The following is a 25,335-nucleotide window of genomic DNA, read 5'->3' on the forward strand; positions in this document are numbered from 1 at the left end:
CTGGTAGCGGGTACAATAGAGAACACGCGGCTTAAATATAACTATATTCATTTATTATTATTTAAATCCGCCGGAGGCGCGGGTGGAGTCGCCGGCTGTTCTGCGGTCTTCGGCTTCTAGAATATACAATGCACAGTGTTAGACGCGATAGTCAGTACAATATGGCGGCAGTGGCGGCGCGGGTCTTATAATATATAGTCTTACATACTACGCTTACATACTACGCACTTATATACTATGCCTACCTATTCTCACAATCTATCTTACATCTAAGTCCGACGCGGCGTTCGCGGTTCGGTCGGTCGGTCGGTCGGTCGAAGGAACGCCTCGCGGAGTTCACGGCTCGGTCGGAGGAACGCGGGTTTCGCGGTACTTATTTTACGGCCGGTGCGCGATCGAGAAGAGGAGGAGGGGAGGATAGTAAAGAACACAGCCTGGCCGCAAACGGTAGAGAAGCCGGTGGACCGTTGACTCGCGTCCTCCACTCCTACGGAGCTAGGCCTTGCCGCCGCTCCACGGCCGGTGGAGGCGCCGAGGGTTGGCGTGGCCAGCCCCGGTGCGTGGCCTTGCCTCCGCACCAGCGCCGACCTCGAACTTTCCCAGCCCGAGCCTTGTCCGCAGACTGGGGAAACCGAATTTGCCTGGAGCGGACCTCTGGAGAGGTCCTATCGGGGCCGAAGCCCCGAGCCAACTCATCGATCACGCGATCGATCGGTGATTAAATGTATCGAGTCTCGGTGGGGGGTCCCCACCTCGCGGTGCGCGGCTGACGGTGCGCAGTTGACGGAGCGCGGTTGCCGGGGCGCGGTTGCCGGATCGTGACGTATGCGTCACAAGATGCAGCTGCAACAGCAGCAGCTGCAGCAGCAGCCAAAGCAGGAAGACACTAAGGCGTCGCGTGGTAAGATTCTATCACACAAATGATTAACATTACAACTACCGAAGGGGTCAAAATTAATTGTTTAAAGTTTCTTATTTTTAAATTATAAAACTTGTAAAATTGTTTCTTCTTCGAACATACGTTGATCCTAGTTTTGAGATAAAGAACCACGGTATATGCAACGGTATGTTTATATTTCATCCTTTATTTTATTATTTTATTTCCGTTTTAAAAGTCATGTACATCGAACGCTGGTAGTTCTAGTATTAACCAATCCGTGTCGTACATAATAAAGAATTAATTTCAAATATGTATAACCTATGTAATAGTTCAAATTTTACATTGCAGCGAGAGTAACAGCCGCGGGCACGAGGAGAAAGCCCTATCGCGGCAGAGGCCGCGGTGGAAGAAGAGGCGGCGATGGAAATAGAGGCGGCGGAAGAGGGGGAGGCCACCCTAATAATATTTTTCAATTTTATAATAATTAATAAAAAAAAATTTGAAAACGAATATCCATGTTGTCTTTTACTTAATTATGTTCATGGCAGTTACGCAGACAAAAAAAAGCCCGGAAGAACTGTCTCACAGTATCCTATACAATTCTCCCCATTCCACTAAAAAGCGTGAAATAAAATAATTTTAAGAAAAAAAATACGCCGACTTCGAAATGCACTAAAAAGTATAAAATAATTTCTATTTCATTCAATCATACAATTACGTCACAGATATGAATGAAACCTATTCACTCGTTAGGTAGTATATTAAATACATTTCAGCCTTTTCGAAGGCGGCGCAGAATTAAAAATACCTCAGTAAACGTTGCTGCCAATAACCAGTTGATTGTGGTATGGCGTCTTGGAAATTAATAAATCTTAAAAGAGAATACGAACCATTATAGATATAGTTGGTAATATACGTAAATGTAACGACTGCATCTTCAGTTCGCAACGTTTCTGATATAAATGAAATTGAATCGACTTCGTTCGTATGTGGAAGCCATGGATCTAATTGTAAGAACCTATAAACGGAGCCCACGACGCGGGAACTACCAAATTTGCGGCAGATGGGCTCTATTTTTATAGTATATTTGGCGATCGAGTCTTTCCGTCGCATACTCTATGAATCTAGATAGACCATAGTTACATTCTATACGTACTAACACCTACGTCGCGGCATGCTGTCGAGTTATGTGTATAGAAAAAAAAATAGCTATACAAGCTTTGCCTCTGTTCGGCTGTCCAAAGGTTGACATGTTCAAGAAAATCTTTTAATTTTGCGCCGCCTCCGAAAAGGTTGAAATGTATTTAATATACTACCTAACGAGTAAATAGGTTTCATTCATATCTGTGACATAATTGTATGATTGAATAAAATAGAAATTACTTCAATAGCAAATAGAAATTATTTTATACTTTTTAGTGCATTTCGAAATCGGCGTATTTCTTTTCTTAAAATTATTTTATTTCACGCTTTTTAGTGGAATGGGGAGAATTGTAGAGACATTTTTCACATAACAATACCAAAGAATAGGATTTTGCAATAACAATAGTTATTATACATGTATACTGATTTTCGGCCGACAAGACGTGTTTGTAGAAACAGTAGAAAATACACCGTCAGAGACACGGAGGCATACGTAGAATTCAATATATTAGTAACAATAGTTTTTCGCTAATAACTCGAAAACTAAAGCTTCCTCTTAATTGCGGATAAGGAAAAAGTTGTTCAGAATCGTGCCCCTGATAACATATTAAAAGGGCATTAAAATCGTCCAAAGTTGATTTCAAAACTTTTCAACAATTTTTCGCTAATATCTTGAAAACTACAGCTTTCCGCGAAATTTGTATATGAACAAAATTGTTCAGAATCATGTCCGTGATAAGATATTAAAAGCGCACTAAAATCGAGAAAAGTTTATTTCAAAAGTTGCCGGTTTTTTTGCAATAACAATACTTTGCAATTAAAAAATGAAAAATGTTTTGATAATGGTACCAATGGGGAGTCAGAACCTACCAGATGCAAAAGGTTTCGTTCCGATCGGTCCATCCAGCTAGGCGTAATCGGCCGGCACACATAGAAAAAAAAATAAAATAAAATAAAATAAAAATATACTGATCGAATTGAGTAACCTCCTCCTTTTTCGAAGTCGGTTAAAAAGTAGAGGAAAATTGTATACAGGGTGTTCGGCTACTGGTGGGCATAATTTTAGGGGGTGGTAGCTGGGATGAGTCTGAACAACTTTTTCCTTTACCAAAATGCTAGTTAAAGCTTAGTTTTTTAATTATTAATGAAAAACACTGACCAATCAGAGCGCGAGAATAGCGCGCGCTCAGATGCGAGAGAGCGACGGGTGCAAGCGTCACGGTTGACCCTGGTCGTGAACAAACAAATCGCGCGATATCGGTAACATAGTTACCATCATCGGTAATCTGTCAGCCGGTAAGTAATTATTAAATTCACAACTATTAATAAGTATAAATTTATTAACGAAACTAATTGTATGGATTAAGCAAAAATAAAGGTAAAGATCAAGCGCAGTTTCTTTAGGTAATTAAAAAAAATGATTATTTGTTTAACGACATAAAATTAAAAAATACTCTGACGCTTACCTCATGAGTGAATTTACAATGCGACAATTCTTCATTAATTTTTAACCGACTTCGAAAAAGGAGGAGGTTACTCAATTCGATCAGTATATATTTTTTTTCTTCTATGTGTGCCCGCCGATTACGCCTAGCTGGATGGACCAATCGGAACGAAACCTTTTGCATCTGGTAGGTTCTGACTCCCCATTGGTACCATTATCAAAACATTTTTCATTTTTTAATTGCAAAGTATTGTTATTGCAAAAAAACCGGCAACTTTTGAAATAAAGTTTTCTCGATTTTAGTGCGCTTTTAATATCTTATCACGGACATGATTCTGAACAATTTTGTTCATATACAAATTTCGCGGAAAGGTTTAGTTTTCGAGATATTAGCGAAAAATTGTTGAAAAGTTTTGAAATCAACTTTGGACGATTTTCATGTCCTTTTAGTATGTTATCAGGGACACGATTCTGAACAACTTTTTCCTTATCCACAATTAAGGGGAAGCTTTAGTTCTCGAGTTATTAGCGAAAAACTATTGTTACTAATACAGGGTGTCCCGCAATTAGTGTAGGACCCGAAAAGGGGTGGTAGGTGGGGCGATTCTGAACAACTTTTTTCTTTGCCAAAATATTGGTTGAGGCTCCATTTTCGAGTTATTAGCAAAAAACACTGACCAATGAGAGCGCGCATAGACCGGGTGCGCGAAAGCGTGAGCAAAAGCTTCGAGTGTGACGGCCGATCGTCGTCGTGAACAAATGTATCGATACCGCGTCGGTATAATGTCGGTATAACGTCGGTATAATAGAAAGCTGTTAGATGAAAGTTACATCGAATAATGAATAAAAAATCTGGATTATTCTTGAATTACCATTCATTCCTGAATAAGAAATAACGAAATCAGAATAAATCGAATTTATTGGGTACGTTTATTCGTTATGGCAAAGAAGTAACGGATAAAATGTGGAAAATTATTTTCGTTCGATATTGTGATGATGAAAAAGAACAAATTCTCATTTTTAAAAAATTAAATAACTTTTCTATTCAACAAATAAAAATTTGAATTGAATAATTAATAAATTTAAATGTAACTCACCCATTGAACCGCAAATAATCACGATGAAAATGCATCTTTGTCACTGGGTCGATCCACCGATCCTTACTGTTCTCATAAATAATAGAAACTCCGAAAAAACTATCAAGAAACTTCACTGTCACCTATCACTGTCATCTCTCATTATTAGTTTTCATTATCACTTTTTTCTGTCATTTTTCACTAATTTTCACTAATTTTCACTGTGAGTTCAACACATAAATACGACGAATGAAAACACATAAACGAATATTCAGAAATAATTTAAACTATATTATCTTGAAAGCAAGAAAACAGAATTTTTGATTAAAAACAACGATACATTTTATTTCAACACGTATCTTTCGACAATAAACGATGACTGTCGTTCGACGCCGCAGTCGTTCAACAGATCATCGTTGCATGGCAACCGTTCGCGACGTATGCCTCGCGATCGAGAACGAAACCGCGATCCGTGGCCAGTCCAACAATGTCTTCTAATAAAATACAATATAATATCGATTCCTCAATTCGGATACTTTATAATGAGAATATAGCGTATCGTTAAACATACATATCTATGAATAATCGTTCACGTGTTTTCATTCGGTCCGTTTACCGGTCGTGCTTATGTTGTGCAATTATAAGAAAGAGACAGTGAAATAAATTGAGAGTTCATTGACCCTGCCAGGATATCAGCTGTTGATGCTCTGATCGGTGGATCTACCCGGTGACATAAATATTTTTTATTGAAGCTAGTTTTTTCATGAATCAATGGGTAAGTTTTATTTAAGTTGTTTCCGTATTTTTAAAATTATACGTACGCAGCAATTGATTTATTTCACTTCAATGAGGTACTGCATTAGATATTTTATTCCAATTTTATCCCATTTCGTAGGGAAGGTACTCATTCGTTTTGAAACGTGAATTCATTCATTTGCTTCATTAGAATAATCGACAGAATGAATTTTCGTGAATTTATTCTTTTTCCTTTTTGAAGGCTTAAAATAAATACAAGATACTTGGTCTGGGTAAACAACAACTAATTGGTTTATCTCCCATTCACGAATTACGAAGAACTTAATATTATTCTTAACTTCTTAATTCGTTATTCAATTTAACTTTCAGCTAATAGCTTCCTGTTATACCGACGATATACCGACGTTATACCGACATTATACCGACGGTATCGATACGTTTGTTCACGACGACGATCGGCCGTCATATTCGAAGCTGTCGCTCACGCTTTCGCGCGCCCGGTCTATGCACGCTCTCATTGGTCAGTGTTTTTTGCTAATAACTCGAAAATGGAGCCTCAACCAATATTTTGGCAAAGAAAAAAGTTGTTCAGAATCGCCCCACCTACCACCCCTTTTCGGGTCCTACACTAATTGCGGGACACCCTGTATATTGAATACTACGTATGCCTCCGTGTCTCTGGTGGTGTATGAGTCAACATGCAGTCGCCGATTTTCTATTGTTTCTACAAACACGTCTTGCCGGCCGATAAAAAGCGTGAAATAAAATAATTTTTAGAAAAAAAATACACCGACTTCGAAATGCACTAAAAAGTATAAAATAATTTCTATTTCCTAATGAAGTAATTTCTATTTCATTCAATCATACAATTACGTAACAGATATGAATGAAACCTATTTACTCGTTAGGTATTATATTAAATACATTTCAACCTTTTCGGAGGCGGCGCAAAATTAAATAACATATTCAAAATAATCTTTTAATTTTGCGCCGCCTCCGAAAAGGTTGAAATGTATATAATGATTCTTTATATATCGGTTATTGGTGAATAATGAGCCGAATTATTTCTCTGTAATAACAAAGATTTTTTATTATTTTAAACAAGATAATATAATAACTTAAACTAATTCTTAATCCTACCTGTAATAACAAAGAAACAACATTCAATGCTATTACTCACAGCGTTGTTTCTTGATTTATTTCTTTACGTATAATTTTATAATCCCTGTTTTTGTTCTTATCATTGCGCTTTGTGGCTTACCTTGTCGTTCTGACGCCACCTATCGATTCAGAGGTCCGACTTATCGATCTACTTACGCGCTAAATTCAAAATCATCAAGGATACTTTCCTTACATCTCCCCCCCTTAAGAAAAACTTTGGTACAAATCTTTGGTACAATTCACAGAAAGTTGTAGTTAGGTGCCCGCAGAACCTATTACAATCTAATCGTTAGGAGTTGGAATGAGTTTAGAGATATGAAACAAATTCGACGCCGGTTTTTTGTGTCCTGTGTCGACTTCGTATATTGATTTTGATATTTTGTTTAAGATTTTGTAAGGACCAATTCTTAACTCATCTAATTTTTTTCGATTCAGTCGATTTCCATTTTCAATATACACTAAGTCCCCGATATCAAAATCGTAGTCCCTTCTGTTCTTATCATATAATTTTTTATTGTATTCATGATATTTGGTGCTGTTCTTAAAGGCAATTGTTCTATCATTGTCTAAAATATTATTATCCTTCTTTTTCCGCAACTCGTTTGGTAATGTTGAGGTGTCTTCACCTCGTAATAAATATTTTGGACTGAACTTAGTGACTGTGTGTTCGGTTTCATTATATTTTTCTACGCAGTTGTGTGCTATAGTTGTCCATGCACTTCTTCTACCTTCTTCATTTATTGTACATCTAATTTTATTCACTAAGGTTTGGTTAAGTCTTTCATTTAGACCATTGGAGAATGGTGCATTAACTGCTGTAAAGATCAACATGATTTTCTCCTTTTTCAAGTAATCTTTGAATTCTTTTGAGTTTATGCCCGGATATTGGTCCGTTAAAATTATCTTTATTTCGTTTTCTTTCAGCACGTTTCCCGTCAACTTAATAAAATCATGCGCGCTTTGTGTTTTCGATGTTAATATATAAGCGAATCTTGTAAAATGGTCTACTAGCAGGTGTAAATATTTCTTTGTGGATCGTGAACCACCGAATCCACCTATTGTGTCTATGGAGACTATTTCAAATGGTTTTTTTGCGGGACCAAGATTAGACATCAGGCCAATCTTCTCTTGTCCCCTTGACTTGTTTTTTATACAGATTTCGCAGTTTTTGCATATTCGCTCTATATTTTCTGAAATATTTTTTGCTGTATAATATGGTAATATTTTGCTCTGCATTTGTTTTATGCCGATGTGGCAGAAATTTTTGTGGGTGTTTTTTATAAGTTTCTTGCAAAATTCTTCTGATAGTACGATTTTCTCGTTCTTTTTTACTCTTCTGTAGTATAAATTATCTTTGAAAAGTAATTTATATTTGTTAGTCTTTATATCTTCATTCTTCTTTTGATCTTCGTAAATATCTTCTATCTTTGTTAAATTTACAATTTTCAATTGATCGTTTTCGTCTTCTTGACATTCTAATACTGGGTTTCTACTTAAGCAATCTGCTTCTAAGTTATCTTTACCTGGACGGTATATTATTTCAAAATCATATTGTGATAGATAGTAGGTGAGATCGCCTAATTCTTCATCTGTTCTAGCTTTAATATTCATTTTTTCTAGTGGTTTATGATCTGAAAATACTTTGAAGTGTCTACCTATAAGCCAATGTTGCCAATATTTTATCGATTCTTTTATTGCTAGGCATTCTAAGTAAATAGCTTGTTTCCTTTTCTGTGCTTCATTCAGTTTTTTTGAAAAATATGCTACCGGTTTTTCAATTTTTTTATCATCATTTAGCTGTGGTTGTTTTAATACAGCTCCTATGCCTTGTAAACTTGCATCCGTGTATATATATATCGGTAGACTCGCATCAAAGATGGCCAATGTTGGTTGAGTGCAGAGGAAATTCTTCATATATTCAAAGGCTTCTTGGCATTCTTTAGACCAAATGAATTTTTGTCCTTTTCTCAGTAAGTTATGTAGGGGTTCTAAAATTAGTGAAATTTTCGGAACGTATTCGTTATAGAAATTAATTTTCCCTAAGAACTGTCTAATATTCTTCTGATTTTTCGGTACTGGGAAGTTTTTTATTGAAATTAGATTATCTTTTATTGGTGAAATTGAGTTGTGTTTTATAATGTGACCTAGATATTGCACAGAATCTAATGCAAATGTGCATTTAGAGAGTTTTAATCTGAACCCTTCTTCCATTATTGCTTCTAGTAATTGTGATAGATGCTCTACATGTTCTTTAAAAGATTTTGAAAAAATTAATATATCATCGATGTAGTTTACTGTGAAATCTGACAGTTTATGTTTTCTTATTATGTTGCTCAATATTCTTTGAAAGATGGCCGGCGATGTCTTCAATCCGAATGGAAGACACGTCCATTGAAATTGACCTTCTTGGGTCACGAATCCCGTTTTTCGTCTATCTTCGATTCGAAGAGGAATAGCCCAAAACGCTGAATTTATGTCCAATTTTGAGAAATATTTACAGTTCCTTGTTCTAACTACTAAATCTTCAATTAATGGAAATGGTTGTGATTGGGGAACTATTATTTTATTCAAGTCTCTAAAATCTATGCATAGTCTTGATTTCTTATTTTCATCTCTTTTGTATGCTAATGTAACTGGAGCAGCAAAAGGACTGTATGATTCTTCTATTAGCTTTCTTTTGAGTAATTCCGAGATTTGTTTCTCTATTTCTTTTTTGTCTTCAATTGTGCATCGATAGGGTCTCTTGCTACAGTATTTATCTACTATGAGATCTATTCTGGCTTCGTAATCTTTTACTACGCCTATGTCATATTTATCTTTGGCAAATATATTTTTATATTTATCTATGAGATTCTTTATTATGTTTTCTTCATAATGACTTAAGTGATTCGTTAAGACTTTGAAACTGTCTGAATCTACATGTTCATTGAAATTAATCCGATATTGTTGTTTCTCCATTAAATTGGAATTTTTCTGTTCTATTTCTAATTTTTCATTTTGTATTAGTTTAAATTTTTGTATGTAATCTAATCCTATTAGAAAGTCATATTTGAAATTTTCATTATTAATTATGAATACGTCCATATATTCCTCTATATTCAATATTTTTGCCTTAATTTTTATCAATTCTTCTGATTTATACACACCATTAATCGTTCTTAAATTAACTTTTTCTCTCAAATTGATTCTTTTTTGTTTTAAATGTACTAATTTTGAATTTATTAGTGAGACATTTGAACCTGAATCATAAATAGCGGATACTTCTAAAGTATTGTTCAATGTTATTTTAAGTTTGATTAATGGTGGAATTATTAGTTTTTTGGATCTTCATCACTTACTTCTACTTCTAATACTGAACTATTTATATGTTTCGTCTCGTGTTCTTTATCCTTAAACCAGCACTCAGCTACAGGGTGGAAGCGTATACCTTTACCTTTATTTTTACAGGTCTCGCATGGTGTTCTTTCTGTCTTCTCCTTATTAATATAATTCTTATTCTTTCTTATTTCAAAGTTTCTCTTGTGAACTAAATGTTCCAATTTACCTATTTCGTTATATAAGTCTTCTGTCTTTCTTAGTTTTTCTCTATCAATCCTGTCAGCTACAAAATTTGGCAGGCCAGTTGCAATTAGATCAATTAGTGTTCCATCATCAATTGAATTTCTTACTTCTAATAAAAGTTTCTCTTTTTTTATCGCATAATCTAGTAAAAGACCTGTTTGATATTTAAACGACAGTGCATATCTTATTCTAGACCAACCTTTACTAACAAATGTTTCGCAAAAGACTCTTTTCCACTCTCCCCAGTCTGCTTCAATAGTAAGTTTTAATAGTGTACAACTATACCAATCTGCGGCGCCTTTATCCATGAATGATTTCAAGATTTCAATTTTCTTACCGTCGTCAGAGATGTCAAATCGTCCACACTCTTTTTCGAAACTCGCGATCCACTGATCCGCGTTTGAATTTCTTCCATCAAATCTCTCAATCATGAATCGCTCTGCTATTTTACCTATACTTCTACTTTCTGACTGTATTTGGCTCTTTTCCAGCAACTTTTCTAATATCTTCATAAGTGGTTGTTCTGAAGCTTGTGATCCGTCTTCTGGTTTTTCCAATATCTCCTCTAGATAAAACTCTCCTATTTGTAGATTTCCTCCTTCGTCTAAATAAGTGTTGGCTAATGCTTTAGTTAAATTGATCCATATCTTTCTAGTTTGGTGCCTTTTCGTTAATGAATTTTTCACTTTATTAAATGCAGGTAGTTTCACGATTTCTGTGTGTAGTGTTGCTGGTTGATACTCCTCCGGAACTGCATACACGTGGCCATCCGGTGTGCCGATTGAGGTTATGCACAACACGTTCGTCTTCATATCTGCTGCACCGCGAACTGTGAAGATAAATTGCAACCTGTCCATCTTATTTGTTGTGAATTCCAACGAGAATGTTGTTTTATAATGATTCTTTATATATCGGTTATTGGTGAATAATGAGCCGAATTATTTCTCTGTAATAACAAAGATTTTTTATTATTTTAAACAAGATAATATAATAACTTAAACTAATTCTTAATCCTACCTGTAATAACAAAGAAACAACATTCAATGCTATTACTCACAGCGTTGTTTCTTGATTTATTTCTTTACGTATAATTTTATAATCCCTGTTTTTGTTCTTATCATTGCGCTTTGTGGCTTACCTTGTCGTTCTGACGCCACCTATCGATTCAGAGGTCCGACTTATCGATCTACTTACGCGCTAAATTCAAAATCATCAAGGATACTTTCCTTACATGTATTTAATATAATACCTAACGAGTAAATAGGTTTCATTCATATCTGTTACGTAATTGTATGATTGAATGAAATAGAAATTACTTCATTAGGAAATAGAAATTATTTTATACTTTTTAGTGCGTTTCGAAGTCGGTGTATTTTTTTTCTAAAAATTATTTTATGAAGTATATCGTCGTATGACAAGAAACCTATTTACTCGCTAAAATCCACAAGAGCATATCAATACCCGCTCTATGGGATTGTCAAGTAAAAAGGGTGACTGTTATATTTGATGTTTTCCGTATAATAATAGTACAATTTTCGGAACCCACACTAAACAAACACACAATCACACAAGCACCACGATTGTCCAGTCCTTAGTATCGAAACGTTAAAAATATCCACCTTTTTTACACATCAATTCGTTTACGAAAGTTCCTCGCCATGTACACATTACACATTATGCGCGATAAGTGATTCAAAGAAAAGAATCAGTTATTGCAAGATGTATTATTGCGATCGCACAACACGTATTACCGATAATATTAAATTTACTTTATTTATTTTGAAGAGTCGAAAAATTTATCTTTACGACACGAATTACTTTTAACGAATATACACAGATGCGTATTTTGACGAAACGTTTTACTATAAAGTTTGAGAATAAACAAACATCAACAAAAGAAAAGCGAAACAGTGACCCCCTCTCAACGGGAAAAAGATTCTACAATATGTACCCTAAGAAGCTCGCACGTCGAGAAATGTAACATGATCAATCTGGCGGGGGGGGGGGGGGGGGGGGGGGGGGGGGGATTTATAGTGGGAAGACAATACCAATGCATGTTTTTTGTTTCTAAAATTCTGTACAAAACGTCAGTTGGTTGTCGATAATTATCGAACGAGAGTGCTTAAAAGAGAATGGTGCACATTTCAAACATTACAGTAAATTTAATATTATCGGTAATACGTGTTGTGCGATCGCAATAATACATCTTGCAATAACTGATTCTTTTCTTTGAATCACTTATCGCGCATAATGTGTAATGTGTACATGGCGAGGAACTTTCGTAAACGAATTGATGTGTAAAAAAGGTGGATATTTTTAACGTTTCGATACTAAGGACTGGACATTCGTGGTGCTTGTGTGATTGTGTATTTGTTTAGTGTGGGTTCCGAAAATTTTACTATTATTATACGGAAAACATCAAATATGACAGTCACCCTTTTTACTTGACAATCCCATAGAGCGGGTATTGATATGCTCTTGTGGATTTTAGCAAGTAAATAAGTTTCTTATCATACGACGATATACTTCAAAATTAATGAAGAATTGTCGCATTGTAAATTCACTCATGAGGTAAGCGTCCGAGTATTTTTTAATTTTATGTCGTTAAACAAATAATCATTTTTTTTAATTACCTAAAGAAACTGCGCTTGATCTTTACCTTTATTTTTGCTTAATCCATACAATTAGTTTCGTTAATAAATTTATACTTATTAATAGTTGTGAATTTTATAATTACTTACCGGCTGACATATTACCGAAGATGGTAACTATGTTACCGATATCGCGCGATTTGTTTGTTCACGACCAGGGTCAACTGTGACGCTTGCACCCGTCGCTCTCTCGCATCTAAGCGCGCGCTATTCTCGCGCTCTGATTGGTCAGTGTTTTTCATTAATAATTCAAAAACTAAGCTTTAACCAGCATTTTGGTAAAGGAAAAAGTTGGTCAGAAACACCCCAGCTACCACCCCCTAAAATTATGCCCACCAGTAGCCGAACACCCTGTATATGATAATTATTGCTAAATTGCAATAAACAGAAAATTCCAAAAACACGTATCCCCTATTTTGATCCATATTTTTTGTATACAAATCTGCCAAAAAATCGAACTGCATTTAGGGTGAAAAATTGAAAAAGAAGTCCAATTTTTTAATATATTATTTAAATAAATAATTTCTCCCCAAATTTTTGTCACTAACTAAATTCTTGACTAAAAATTACACAATTTAAAAAAAAAATTCACCTTCCTACACCCTCTAGTTTCCGAGGTATTAAAGAAAATGTGTTTTCGACCCCGAACTTTGAGGACTATTTTCACCCCCTCAACATGTATATCCGCAGATATAAAAAAATACATGTCAAATGATTTTCGAAAAGCTATGTAAATTTCATTAAAATCCGTGTGTAACATCTTGGAGATGTCCGTTGTTAGTGTAAGGGCAGAATGCAGAGGACAGGATGAGTAAGAAGGTACAGAACACTAGATGAGTAGGCGTTTGGAAAGTGTAAATGGGATGTTTGTCGCCGGGTGATTCAATGTATTTATGAAGTGATAGAATATCTTTGTTGTCGATGAGTTAGTCTCACAATAATATTTGTAGGTCTAATCGATAGATGACGCAACGCGAGTTGTCTAATTTACAGATTTTGTAATTCCACTAATCCCCGTTTATACATCGGCTCTTCAATCGATTCGGAGGTAAACAAAAACGGAACAGTCCCCTTGCAAATGTAAAAGTTGTGGAGAATCACGTCTTCTACCCATTTCTGGGAGTCACATTAATTCTGAGACATTCCGTATGGTCAGTAATACGATATAAAATTGGTAGGCACTAGTGGAGTTATGTGAATCAGTCCACAACTGTTTCAATTATTCTCTTAAGTTATTCTCCCTTACCGAACATGGCAGTATCCGCGAAAAGTTTAAACGAAAACATTCGATTGCTGCCTTATTAGTTTGCTAAAAGAATAGTGGTGTACCTCTTCACTGCTCGTTTACAAACGTTTGTTTGGCTCGTTTAGTTTGCACGTACCCTTAGGTTAAGTAACGCAACATGTTTTTACGTTTTTTAATAGAGGGGGTTAATCAACAGTTAAAATGCTTTGTGTAATTGTAAGTGCGCCAATGAAAAGTAGTGATAATAATTGTTGTACTTGTTACTGCTGTGTTGTTGAGTGCAATAATTCTAAAAAAAATAATTCGAAATTGGAATGTTATATGTTTCCTGGTCGATCGTATGAAAGTGAAAGAAAGAAAGGTGGATAAATGTCATACGACGCTTGTTGTAAGTATAAATATTTTCTGTCAGAATATAATTAATAGATCTATCTTTTATTAACACACCGAACTAATTTGTAAATGTTTACAATATGTATAAACATCTATAATTGTGAAATACTGAAAGTAAATCAACTAAATTAAAGAACAATATTAGGTTATGTTTATGGATTTTTAATGCACAATATAAACAGAAATAATTTAAGTGTGTATAAAAAGGGGGGTATATTACATTCAAAGTGATTGCTAGCTTTTTTTTAAGATTAATCAATTTTAGCAATTAATAAAGAAAAACAATAGTTATGATGTAGTTTATATTGTGGTAACTATTACATTTCTAATGATCGCCTTACTTGCAGAACAAATAATAGTATCTTTTAATTGAATAAAAATAAATAACCACTACATTTACATGATAAAGAAAGTTATAGAAATCTGCTACAGCTTCAAGGATTATTTGTATTATGCACATTGTAGAAAGTAAAAGTCTTATGATTCAAGGAGGATAAATTATTGTCCAACTACTTTTCTAGATATTCATAGGAAGTAGAAGAAAATTAAATAAAGGAGAAGGGGGAGGTTACAAAAATAAAGTAAAGTTAAAAATTTAGTACAGGGTCAAATTGTTTGTCAATCTAACACAGTCACTGATGAAATTAATTATGGTATGATATGATTTTATTTATACAGTATGTTACCTATGCAGTAAAACTCTGTTTATCCATACTTCACTTATTTAAACAAAGTAATGTTTAATTGCAATTCAAATATTTTATAGAATGAATGTTAATAAATATTAGCTGGCGTTATGAATAAATTATATACTATATATGGAGGAGAAAATGATTCATAGTAATACAAATGTGATCAACTTTGGTTATGTAGACATTAATTCCTAATATACAAATTGGTGAATAATAAAGCAGAAGAGTGGGCCTATTATCTGAACATACAGTTATACAAATCGTGATTGATTGATTTTTTTATAAGGGCTTTGTTTGCTATAATTTTGTATAATTTTGTTCTTCAATTTTTTAAAATAAATGGAGTTCTATGGTAAGTAATAAGGAAATATTATAAAGAATTATTTCTATATGCAAAAATAATCAGTAATATATTATGATATCGCAATTACAATTATAAATATGAATATGAATATAGTTATGTTAATTTTATAGTATTATAATATGATGAATATGAATACACAGGAAATTGGTGTATGTGATTTTGTCCCATAAATAATACTAATACATCAATCCATGCGAACATAGAAATTATTCCTACATTGAAAAAGTTCACCATAAATAACATTTTGGAACAAATACATAAGATTTTCAAAATATACACATATTAGTATATACTTCTAATTGTGAAACGAATGTGAATTTTTTGTCTTAATAGATCCGTAATGAAGAAATAATAAACACGTTGATAGGGATATCTACATTTTTCAAATATCTTATTAGAATTCATATTACTTAATTAGGATTGACAGTCAAAATTTAAAAAAACTTATCAGAAGAACAAGGTTTTGTTATTATTAATGAAAGTTAAAAGTAGGATTGACTTTTTCTGTACTAAAGTATTAATTGCCATAGGCTCCATTTAAGGATATCATGTATTTAAAACGAGAACTCTTTAATTCATTACATTTTACAATATTTAAAGTTTGTATGCATTTATAGATTTTACTTTTTCATATGAGAATAAAATTTTGTATAACAAATTTATTGATTGCAAAATATTCATGAAAATACAGGGTGTTACCTGTAACGCTACTCACGATTTTTCTCCCACTTGCAGCCACCTTACGAAAAAAAGTTTAGAATAAAATTTGCAGGGTATGAAGTGCACAATAGATATTAGTAAAGCAAATTTTGAAAACAGTTTGTTCTCTTGGCAAAGTCAAGGTCACCTTGGGTTTCTTAAATAGGAACATACATTTTTTTTTATTCATAGCTTTAGAGGACATCGAGACGAATTCGAAACATATATTACATTATATTTTTATTAACATATTACTCGATTTACAGAAGTGGAAAAATGTAAAGTACTTAGCTTTTGACTTTGGTAGGGTAACCATTATTTGGTTCCAAAGAGATCACTGAATGTAAACACGCGACTAGAATATAAGAAAAATACACTTTATTTAATTACATGTAACATATGCCGCCTTCCATCACATAATATTCCAGTCTTTTACTTCACATTTCCACTTCTGTAAATCGAGTAATATGTTAATAAAAATATAATGTAATATGTGTTTTGAATTCGTCTTAATGTCCTCTAAAGCTATGAATAAAAAAAAAATGTATGTTCCTATTTAAAAAACCCAAGGTGACCTTGACTTTGCCAAGAGAACAAACTGTTTTCAAAATTTGCTTTACTAATATCTATTGTGCACTTCATACCCTGCAAATTTTATTCTAAACTTTTTTCGTAAGGTGGCTGCAAGTGGGAGAAAAATCGTGAGTAGCGTTACAGGTAACACCCTGTATATTCGAAATATGTAATATTTTTAATCTTTCTGTTTTCACTTTTAGTTTCCTTATTTTCATTGAGCCAATACTACTGCAAATGGGTATTATATCACATTATCTGGAAATGTTAAGATTTTTTAATACAATGACATAAAATTAATTAGATCTTATTAATCATGAATATAAAATACATAAAAATTTGCCAATAGTAAATGCTAATAGTTAATGATTAAGTATAATATGTTAAATATCTGAAAATGGTGTCATATATATTTCTTTGGTATTTTATTGTAAATACTATGCACTGATTCTATAGTCATGAAGAGTGGTCCCAGTGAAAGAGACAATGATAGAGATCTTTAATAATTAATCTTATCGTTAAACTGTAATAGATTATATAGAACTTAAAATAGATACATTACTTAAAATAAAGGAAAGAATATTGATGTACTTAAGTTAAAAGATAGCATTGTAATAAAATTTTTCATATAAATAAGTTTTACAGAATTAATAACCTTTCTGTTGAAAGATGTGCAACTGACCATTTTATACTTAATAATTTTCGTTTTTATAGATTTATTATATCCAGAAGAGGAGGTGATGATAAGTAAAGGTTCTATAAATTAACACTAAACTTCTATAACATATGTGCACTCTTCTTATGTCACTATTCATACTTCAATCATAGTTTTCACCAATAGAAGTTTGGGACATTATTTTGTTATTTCGTTAAGACACACATCAAAAGAGTGACAGAAAGAACCAAGATAATTTCTTTGTAATATAATATAAAACTTTTTAAGGAGATATATATTACGTACATCATTTGTACATGTACAAATAATAAAAAGCCTTCTGTAAAAAAGTAGATATTTAACTAGAATTTGAGCAAAATATAATAACTTTAATATAATTAATTACAATCCATATATATTTGTAATCTTTTTATATTTGTTTGAAATGTTCATAAAATTAATTACAATATCAAGGTTACTATGCCTATATTAAGTGGAAATTTTTAATTATTGAAACATGTTTGAAACATTACATAACTTTTTACTTATTAAATGATTTTTAAATTCATCATATTAAGAATTTTACCTTAAACACAATACACAAATAATGTAAGCAAAAATATATAAATTATCCGTTTGCACACAACAGGTTATATGCTCACTATTCAGTTTAATAAAATAATTTGAAATAGATTTTTTTTTAGTAAATCTATAGTGGTAAATGTATGATGTATAAGCATAGCGATACAAACTATAGTGACAATTAATAATTCAGAAATAATAACTTCAGAAGAAGTCATCAAATATTTCAACTGAAAAGTTTTAGATTTGCTATCTGTCAATAGTAAAAGTGTCTTTAAGTGCCAATGTTAATAATATATGAATATTTCTAAAGCACTATATAATTTTGTACCTATTCTATAAGTATTAACTATGTTAGTAAATAAGTGTGATGAGGAATACCTCATTCACTTACTTAAATTTCTTATTCTACTAGTAATTTATAAGGTATTTGTAATACAAATTTTTAAATTTGAAGGAGAAGTGAAACTGAAACCCTATTAATATTTTTTTCTATATCAGGATAAATGCTATTTATGAAACGATAATGTATTTACTGGGATACCTAATTCTTCATTTGTTTTAATAAAGTTCTTTTTTGACTGTATATTATTATTACTTACATTCAGTTAGATATACAGGGTGTCCCGCAATTAGTGTAGGACCCGAAAAGGGGTGGTAGGTGGGGCGATTCTGAACAACTTTTTCTTTTGCCAAAATATTGGTTGAGCGTGAGCAAAAGCTTCGAATATGACGGCCGATCGTCGTCGTCAACAAATGTATCGATACTGTCGGTATAACGTCGGTATAACGTCGGAATAACGTCGGTATAATAGAAAGCTGTTAGATGAAAGTTACGTTGAATAATGAATAAAAAAATCTGGATTATTGTTGAATTATCATTCATTCATGAATAAGAAATAACAAAATTAGTCTCTACTCACGTAATCAAAGTAAATCGAATTTATTCGATACGTTTATTCGTTATGGCAAAGAAATAACGGATAAAATATGGAAAATTATTTTCGTTCGATATTGTGATGATGAAAAAGAACAAATTCTCATTTTTAAAAAATTAAATAACTTTTCTATTCAACAAATAAAAATTTGAATTGAATAATTAATAAATTTAAATGTAACTCACCCATTGAACCGCAAATAATCACGATGAAAATGCATCTCTGTCACTGGGTCGATCCACCGATCCTTACTGTTCTCATAAATAATAGAAACTTTGAAAAAACTCTCAAGAAACTTCACTGTCACCTATCACTGTCATCTCTTATTATTAGTTTTCATTATCACTTTTTTCTGTCATTTTTCACTAATTTTCACTAATTTTCACTGTGAGTTCAACACATAAATACGACGAATGAAAACACATAAATGAATATTCAGAAATAATTTAAACTATATTATCTTGAAAGCAAGAAAACAGAATTTTTTATTAAAAACAACGATACATTTTATTTCAACACGTATCTTTCGACAATAAACGATGACTGTCGATCGACGCTGCAGTCGTTCAACAGATCATCGTTGCATGGCAACCGTTCGCGACGTATGCCTCGCGATCGAGAACGAAACCGCGATCCGTGGCCAGTCTAACAATGTCTTCTAATAAAATACAATATAATATCGATTCCTCAATTCGGATACCTTATAATGAGAATATAGCGTATCGTTAAACATACATATCTATGAATAATCGTTCACGCGTTTTCATTCGGTCCGTTTACCGGTCGTGGTTATGTTGTGCAATTATTAGAAGGAGACAGTGAAATAAATTGAGAGTTCATTGACCCTGCCAGGATATCAGCTGTTGATGCTCTGATCGGTGGATCTACCCGGTGACATAAATATTTTTTATCGAAGCTAGTTTTTTCATGAATCAATGGGTAAGTTTTATTTAAGTTGTTTCCATATTTTTAAAATTATACGTACGCAGCAATTGATTTATTTCACTTCAATGAGGTACTGCATTAGATATTTTATTCCAATTTTATCCCATTTCGTAGGGAAGGTACTCATTCGTTTTGAAACGTGAATTTATTCATTTGCTTCATTAGAATAATCGACAGAATGAATTTTCGTGAATTTATTCTTTTTCCTTTTTGAAGGCTTAAAATAAATACAAGATACTTGGTCTGGGTAAACAACAACTAATTGGTTTATCTCCCATTCACGAATTACGAAGAACTTAATATTATTCTTAACTTCTTAATTCGTTATTCAATTTAACTTTCATCTAACAGCTTTCTATTATACCGACGCTATATCGACGTTATACCGACGTTATACCGACAGTATCGATACATTTGTTCACGACGACGATCGGCCGTCATATTCGAAGCTGTCGCTCACATTGTCGCGCGACCGGTCTATACGCGTTCTCATTGGTCAGCGTTTTTCATTAATAATTCAAAAACTAAGCTTTAACCAGCATTTTGGTAAAGGAAAAAGTTGTTCAGAATCACCCCAGCTACCACCCCCTGAAATTATGCCCACCAGTAGCCGAACACCCTGTATTTTGTCACAGTAGTTGAAGGTAAAAACATTTTAAATAATATGGGTTTATCATATAAATGCGATTAGCATTTCTATCTTTTTTGCTATATAGTAACTTCTGATATCTTACCCTTTTTTTCAACATTGAGATTTATCATTTGACCTCGGATAATACTACACCAGTGAAGGACATATTCAATATTTTGCGAAATTGTCCTGACTGCATAATTCAAAGAAAGTGATAAGTAATAATAAAATATAGTCGTTACTTATTTTCAAAATGTTTCATGTAAAGAAACGTAACCATACTGTCTTATACAAACAGCTATTTGTATTAGTGATTGATTTACATATTTGTTAACTTGTGTATACGTACTACTGAAAACTGTTTTCTTTGCGCAAAAGTAGTTGTGAACTTCGCATTTGACTACATCATTTGCAAAATAAAGTTATTGTTTATAGAGATTGTATGAGATTCCTAATTGTTGTACATAATGGAAAATTAAACGAACTATGATAATATGACTGGAAATGAGAACGCAAAAGTTTTTGTCCATCGAAGTTATTGTTACATAAAATTATTATTTCTTGATAAAACAATTTCACTTCTGCTCTTAATAAAACAATCAAATGGCTCCGTTTTGCTCGCTGGACGGTCACTTCGTAGGTATCCGAGATAAAATAATTTTAAGAAAAAAAATACGCCGACTTCGAAATGCACTAAAAAGTATAAAATAATTTTTAGTTGCTAATGAAGTAATTTCTATTTCATTCAATCATACAATTACGTAACAGATATGAATGAAACCTATTTACTCGTTAGGTAGTATATTAAATACATTTCAACCTTTTCGGAGGCGGCGCAAAATTTGCAATAGGATTTTGCAATAACAATAGTTATTATACATGTATACTGATTTTCGGCCGACAAGACGTGTTTGTAGAAACAGTAGAAAATACACCGTCAGAGACACGGAGGCATACGTAGAATTCAATATATTAGTAACAATAGTTTTTCGCTAATAACTCGAAAACTAAAGCTTCCTCTTAATTGCGGATAAGGAAAAAGTTGTTCAGAATCGTGCCCCTGATAACATATTAAAAGGGCATTAAAATCGTCCAAAGTTGATTTCAAAACTTTTCAACAATTTTTCGCTAATATCTTGAAAACTACAGCTTTCCGCGAAATTTGTATATGAACAAAATTGTTCAGAATCATGTCCGTGATAAGATATTAAAAGCGCACTAAAATCGAGAAAAGTTTATTTCAAAAGTTGCCGGTTTTTTTGCAATAACAATACTTTGCAATTAAAAAATGAAAAATGTTTTGATAATGGTACCAATGGGGAATCAGAACCTACCAGATGCAAAAGGTTTCGTTCCGATCGGTCCATCCAGCTAGGCGTAATCGGCCGGCACACATAGAAAAAAAAAAAAAATAAAATAAAAAAAAAATATACTGATCGAATTGAGTAACCTCCTCCTTTTTCGAAGTCGGTTAAAAGCCGTTGTCCCTTTCCCTTTCTAAAAGGCCGAAACGGTTTTCGCCTGTTTCTAAAGAATGGCATACTCTCACTTTCATTTGAGTGTCAGACGTCCTTGTTGCAAGGGACTGTTGTCTAAATTTTCCATCGAAGATGTTCATCGCGTTTCGCTCAGCAGTTTAGGACAGACCGTCAGATGTTCAACATCAAAGGGAAAATAAAAAGTAGCTGAAAATATTAACACGTTGGCTGCCATGGGGGTTACCGGTAACCGGCACTCGACTTGGTTACAGCTCCGTGGGGGCCACCGATGACCGGCGCACAGTGGCGAAAAACGACGAAAACGTGGACAAAACTCAAAAAATGAAAATCGTAATTCTTGAAATCTATTTAGTGGAACTAGTTTATAAGGAATCTGTGCATACTGTTTTCACAGTTTTAATGATTTTATTATTATCGTTTCGAAGATATGAGCCACCAAAGTTGAACATTTTTTAAAATCAATTTTCTCCGGGTAAAGTTTAACTTAATGCTGTTCATCATTTTTCAAATATTATGTTTATTCACTAATATCGGCTTTTTATATGATACTTTACTATTATAATAGTGCAAATTACACAACAAAATGTTTATTTTTAACACTGATATAGAAAGAGATATAAACCATAGACATATTTAATGTTTATGTAAGGAAAAAGTTGTGATCTTCACCTCGGTTCATCTACCAAATAGATTTAAATGAAAGCTGGAAGCTTCCCGAACAAGGATCTGTAATAATATCTTGCGGTAATTTGCGGTCTTCTGAGTTATTTACATTTTTGTGCATACGCGCACCCTATTAGCGCGTGCTTCAACAGCAATTCCGGATGCTCCACGGTCAATGAAGTTTAACATAATACTTCTTAATTATTATTTAACTATTATATTTATCCAGGTTTATTGGCATTTTTGATGATATTTTAGTCTAATAATTATGTAGGTTCCACATCAAAATGTTTATCTTTAACACTGATATAAACTGACAATGGAGATATAAACTATAAACGTACTTAATGTTTATGTAAGGTAAAAGTTGTGAATTCCATCTCGATTCACCTACCAAGTAGGCTTAAATGAAAGCTGGAAGCTTCCTAAATAAGAATCTGTAACGATATCTTGCGGTAATTTGTGGTCATCTAAGTTATTCACATTTTTGTTCACTGCGCGCCTTAGTATCATGTGCGACAACAGCGGTTTCAGATGTTTTTCAAGTATGTCGTTGCTAACCTTTGCAAAAGGTCTTGTTTTGTAGGTAGATTTCAATATCCTCATCCATATATATATTATATATTAGATACTTAAAGTTTATTCAACAATTTAAAAAATAAAAATTTATTTACAATTTCTGATATTAAAAAATGAATTTGTTAATGAAAAAAATATTATTATGATAGTTCAAACATTCAAGATTAAAATGCAGAAAGATTTAATTAATTTCGATAAATAGTTTCCGAGATAAAAATTCATACGTACTAGTTAACTAACTGTATTAGTTAACTAACAAATAAAAATTCGATTTTTAACACAAAAAATTAATTTATAACACTAATATAATCACCTTATCAAAAAACATTTGAATAATTTATCTCAGAATCGAAGATAGTTTTGTCCACATTTTCGCCGTTTTTCGCCACTGTGCGGCGTCGCGACCAATAGTTAAAATACATAAATAGAGTAAATATTGATATTAATCACATTTTAAATAATACTATTGTTACTATAATGGTTTGAAGACCCCCACCACGAAAAATGCATTAAACATGATTATACAACTTACATTATCTGCTGTAAATAATGTTTCAACATAATATGCACCGCATAGTAAAAAATTCATGGCGGCGCCATGGGCGAACCACGTAAAATGCGTGCGGCAGTCAACGTGTTAACGAATAATCGTTTACGCGTTTTCATTCGCGTTCTTTATCTGTGGTTATTTCATTAGGAAATTAGTGAACAGTGAGAGTAGAATATTGCAGTTAAAAATACCAATTAGAAGTGACAGTGAAGTAAAATGAGTTTACTGAACTGGTTGTGACATTGTGCAGTGTGCCTTTTTACGAAATATTAGGATCGATGAAGTCACGAGAACACAATTTTACTGGAACAGGATTATTTTTAAACAATACGTAAGTCTGATTCAAATTGCCTTATCGTGTATTCACGAGAAATGAATAAGTGGACATTATTTGTAACTGTGCTGTTCATTGTTTAACTGAGCTTTGACGTAAGGTCTTCTTATTAAACCTTTAGACTGTCCCAACACATAGGTACTTGATCATGATCGTGCTTAGTTGCTAGGCTCGAACCTTTTGCTCTCGCTTCTGGACGCGTGTGATCCTCGCGCTCGGATTGGTCCGTGTTTTTCCTTAATAATTCAAAAAAGAAGCTTCAAACCCCATTTTTGCAAAGGGATATCTTATTCAGAATCACGTCAGCTACCCGCCATTTTAGAGACCTACTCTAATTTTGAGACACTCTATATAACATTTGGGTAATGTTACTGTTCGTCGCGCCACAATATATTTCACAAATATTATACCTATCCCCACTGTGAACACTTCCAGCGTGACATTTCTACAAATAAGAATTACAGTAACAACTGCATCGCGGAATTCGCACTATTTCATTCATTTTTGAAACGTTTGTGGAGTGTCATTGTTTTTAGCGTAATTGGTGTGCGTAACCGCTTGAGTCAGTTTATTCCTACCATCGAACATACATATGTATAAGTTAGATGTCGATTTTTCTCACATCATCAATTGGAGCGGCACCTGTTCTAAACGGCTGGGACGCACCACCTCATGGGTTGACATCAGTAAAATTAATAGCGCTAATTATAAGAAGAAATGCACACCATAAAATTTCCTTTAAATAATTCATCATTTTTGACATTAATATTTTTATTTCTTAAATTAATATTTGCATTGAAAAGTAAAGTAAATTAGTTGAACGCGCGATTAGTTGAAAAATGACATTGTTTTAAGGACATTAACTATTACGGTTAACAATTGTATAAATTTTGTGTAAGAAAGAATAGAAAACGGCTTTAATTAAATGAAGTAGACGATACAAACGGAGTAACGACTAATATTATACAGTATCGTCGATGTCGGCTTCATGAATTTACACCAGTGCTCGGATTTAGTTGCACTTTTCGGGCCGATTTCGGAGTAGACGCATACCGTGCCCCCACTCCCGCGCTAGACTGCCCACGTGACGTCGTGTGCCAGGGACGTCGTACGATAGATTTGTCGGGATCCATCCGTGATTAAAAATTTTGCTTGCATTGTTAATAATTATTATTTTTACAGATTATTAAAGTTACTAATACTATGTTTACATCTATAAGCATCTTCTATATATACATATAATAACAATAATCCATGTTATAATAATTACAATTTTGTCAATAGTTTTCCATATCACCCAAGAGGTACTATTGTTGATGC

General features: G+C 33.2%; 2 protein-coding genes and 1 long non-coding RNA gene across 6 annotated transcripts in view; 1 reads left to right on the plus strand and 2 right to left on the minus strand.

Annotated features, from left to right (window-relative positions):
- Positions 1 to 31: 31 nt before the first annotated feature.
- On the minus strand, positions 32 to 20,484 carry LOC143265314 (uncharacterized). The gene is made up of 2 exons (XR_013039735.1): positions 18,479 to 20,484; positions 32 to 116 (listed from the first exon to the last, which is right to left on the minus strand). It is a non-coding gene; the product is annotated as an uncharacterized LOC143265314 (long non-coding RNA).
- LOC105664173 (uncharacterized) lies at positions 9,772 to 11,255 on the minus strand. Its single transcript, XM_076536199.1, has 2 exons — positions 11,039 to 11,255; positions 9,772 to 10,967 (listed from the first exon to the last, which is right to left on the minus strand). The coding sequence occupies exon 2, from the start codon at positions 10,876 to 10,878 to the stop codon at positions 9,772 to 9,774; it is 1,107 nt and encodes a 368-aa protein (XP_076392314.1). The 5' UTR covers positions 10,879 to 10,967; positions 11,039 to 11,255.
- LOC105663657 (uncharacterized) overlaps positions 13,677 to 25,335 on the plus strand; it is a 73,605-nt gene continuing 61,946 nt past the window's right edge. For 2 of the 4 annotated variants that reach the window (XR_013039734.1, XM_076536686.1), the window contains exon 1: positions 13,685 to 14,306. The gene's annotated coding sequence lies outside the window, so the exon portion shown is untranslated. Of the gene's footprint in view, positions 14,307 to 25,335 lie in introns of all 4 variants that reach the window. The other 2 variants (XM_076536687.1, XM_076536688.1) reach the window with 2 other exon arrangements.

The sequence above is a fragment of the Megachile rotundata genome, chromosome 10 (genome assembly GCF_050947335.1).
Source record: "Megachile rotundata isolate GNS110a chromosome 10, iyMegRotu1, whole genome shotgun sequence".
NCBI lineage: Eukaryota > Metazoa > Arthropoda > Insecta > Hymenoptera > Megachilidae > Megachile > Megachile rotundata.